A 2,364-nucleotide genomic window follows, 5' to 3' on the forward strand; every position below is an offset into this window, starting at 1 on the left:
TATATATATATATATATATATATATATATGTGTGTGTGTGTGTGTGTGTGTGTGTGTGTGTTGAATTATCTTAGTTGTTGTAGCATATGGCAGTGTTGTTGCTGTTGTTGTTTTTGCTGTTGTCATCATCTTTTGTGTTGAAAGATTCATGAATTTTTAAAAGCATTATGATTGAAAAGCAGCCAGAACAAAAGAAAATTGCTGGAAAATATAGCGAAGAAAAACGTGTGTAGATTTATACACACACATGTGTAAATTTATACACATACACACATACATACATACATGCATGTATATATATATATATATATATATACACGCATACATACATGTATGTATATATATATATATATATATATATATATATATATATATATATATATATATTTATAGATATGTATATATGAAAATATTTGCTCATATATATATACACACACACACATATGTATATATATATGTATTTATGTATGTGAATATATGTATACACATATGTACGTATACATGCATATGTGTATATATATCTACACACACACACACACACACACATATGTATATATGTATGCATACTAGTAAATAGTACGAGATATGGAATCAGAGAATAATTTTGTTTTCTCAGGAAGCTCCTCCCATGGACTTGGCTAACCGTTCACACAGCAATCCAATCCAAGGAAGTGTAATGTAGAGTGTTCAAATTTTCACCTCTTGTGACTATACTAGGCAATTATTATTAATATTGTTGTTACTGTTGTTGTTGTTGGCATCATCATCATCATCATCATTTTTGTCTTCAATTTCTCTTTCAGTTCACCAGAGACTGCGATATACACATCAGACAAATCTGCTGATGAGGGCATCGACGTGAGAGCCCCTCGACCAGCCCAGAAAATCAGCAAACTGCTTGCTGAAGCTGTTGGCCAAAGCACTGACCATGCTGCAGCAACAAAGAAGGACTCTTACAAATCGCCACCAGTCGTTTGCCAGACCCAGAAACGATCCCTATCGGCATCTTCTTCCTCTTCTTCCTCGTCCTCTTCTTCCTCCTCTTCATCTTGTTCTTCTCGTGCAACTTGCGATGTCACCCAAAGGTATGTATCTCTTGTTATTTCTTATTAAAAAAAATTTTATGTTTGTCCAATTTCATTGTTTTTATTTAATTTTTTTTTAAATTTCAATTTCTTTCATTTTTCATCTCCTTTTTGGATGCTTATGTTTTACACACACACACACACACACACACACACACACACACACACACATATATATATATTGGAAGGTTTGGAGGTGATGTACAGGAATTATATATTAGAAAAAAATAATAAGGTATTCAGATATTTGGATGGTTGTACATTTACAGATTTTTTTAATATGTTACATGTTTTATAAATATTAGCGCTTGCACCTGTTCATGTAGGTTCTTCAAATATCTGAAGAACCTACAAGAATAGATGCAAGCACTAATACTTATAAAACATGTAACATATTAATAAAAATCTGTAAATGTACAACCATCCAAATATCTGAATACCTTATTATTTTTTTCTAATATATATATATATATTTATTTATTATTGGATAGATGAATGTTGAGGCTGTTTGGCCACATGGAGAGGATGGATGAGGAGCAGATGGTAAGGAGGGTGATGAAGGCTGAAGTGGTAGGTAGCAGAACCAGAGGCAGACCTTGGTTTGTGTGAGGAAAGCTTTGGTGGTTAGAGAGAGGCAAGAGAGTTTATAAATGATAAGAAAGCTGGGAGAGTGTTTGTGGGCGGATGAGTGAATTTGATGTTGCTCAAAAGGGTACAGAACCAGCATGATGTGGTGGGGGTAAACCAGCATATGCTGTCGGGTTCCGTTGCTGATATTGGGGGTTGCATTCAATGCCTTGACCTGAGCATAGAACGGGGCTCACCTCTTTGAGCTGGGAAATGAAAGGAATGCCTGGTGTGTGCCTTGTGGTTATCCACTCCTAGAAAAATGGGGAATAGGTCTGGGTATATATAGAAATATATAAGAAGGGATGACCACTAAGTGGACATCCATTATGCTAGAAATAGATCATCTACAATCAAACCACAAAAGAAAAGAATGTTCTCTAGAAAAATTCAGCACACACCAGAACATATGATCTGTTTCTAGCATAATGGATGTCCACTTAGTGGTCATCCCTTCTTTTACATATGTAATACAATTTTTTTGAGTTTTCAGATTTTTCTTTTTAAATTGGTGTTAATTAAATTAACATCCAATTTATCACCCTTATTATTTAAATTTCATATATATACATATATAAAATTTATATATAAGACAAGTTTTTCATGTTTTGTTGCACACACGCATTTTTGCCAGTATATACGCAGTGAAGCT

General features: G+C 33.7%; 1 protein-coding gene across 1 annotated transcript in view; it reads left to right on the forward strand.

Moving 5' to 3' along the window:
- Positions 1–2,364, forward strand: part of LOC106867469 (uncharacterized protein DDB_G0271670) — a 1,130,547-nt gene that overhangs the window by 1,092,384 nt on the left and 35,799 nt on the right. Inside the window, exon 8 of the mRNA XM_052976825.1 lies at positions 804–1,085. Coding sequence (XP_052832785.1) covers positions 804–1,085 — 282 coding nt within the window. The remainder of the gene's footprint in view (positions 1–803; positions 1,086–2,364) is intronic.

This window comes from Octopus bimaculoides, chromosome 25 (assembly GCF_001194135.2).
Source record: "Octopus bimaculoides isolate UCB-OBI-ISO-001 chromosome 25, ASM119413v2, whole genome shotgun sequence".
In the NCBI taxonomy this organism is placed as follows: Eukaryota; Metazoa; Mollusca; class Cephalopoda; order Octopoda; family Octopodidae; genus Octopus; species Octopus bimaculoides.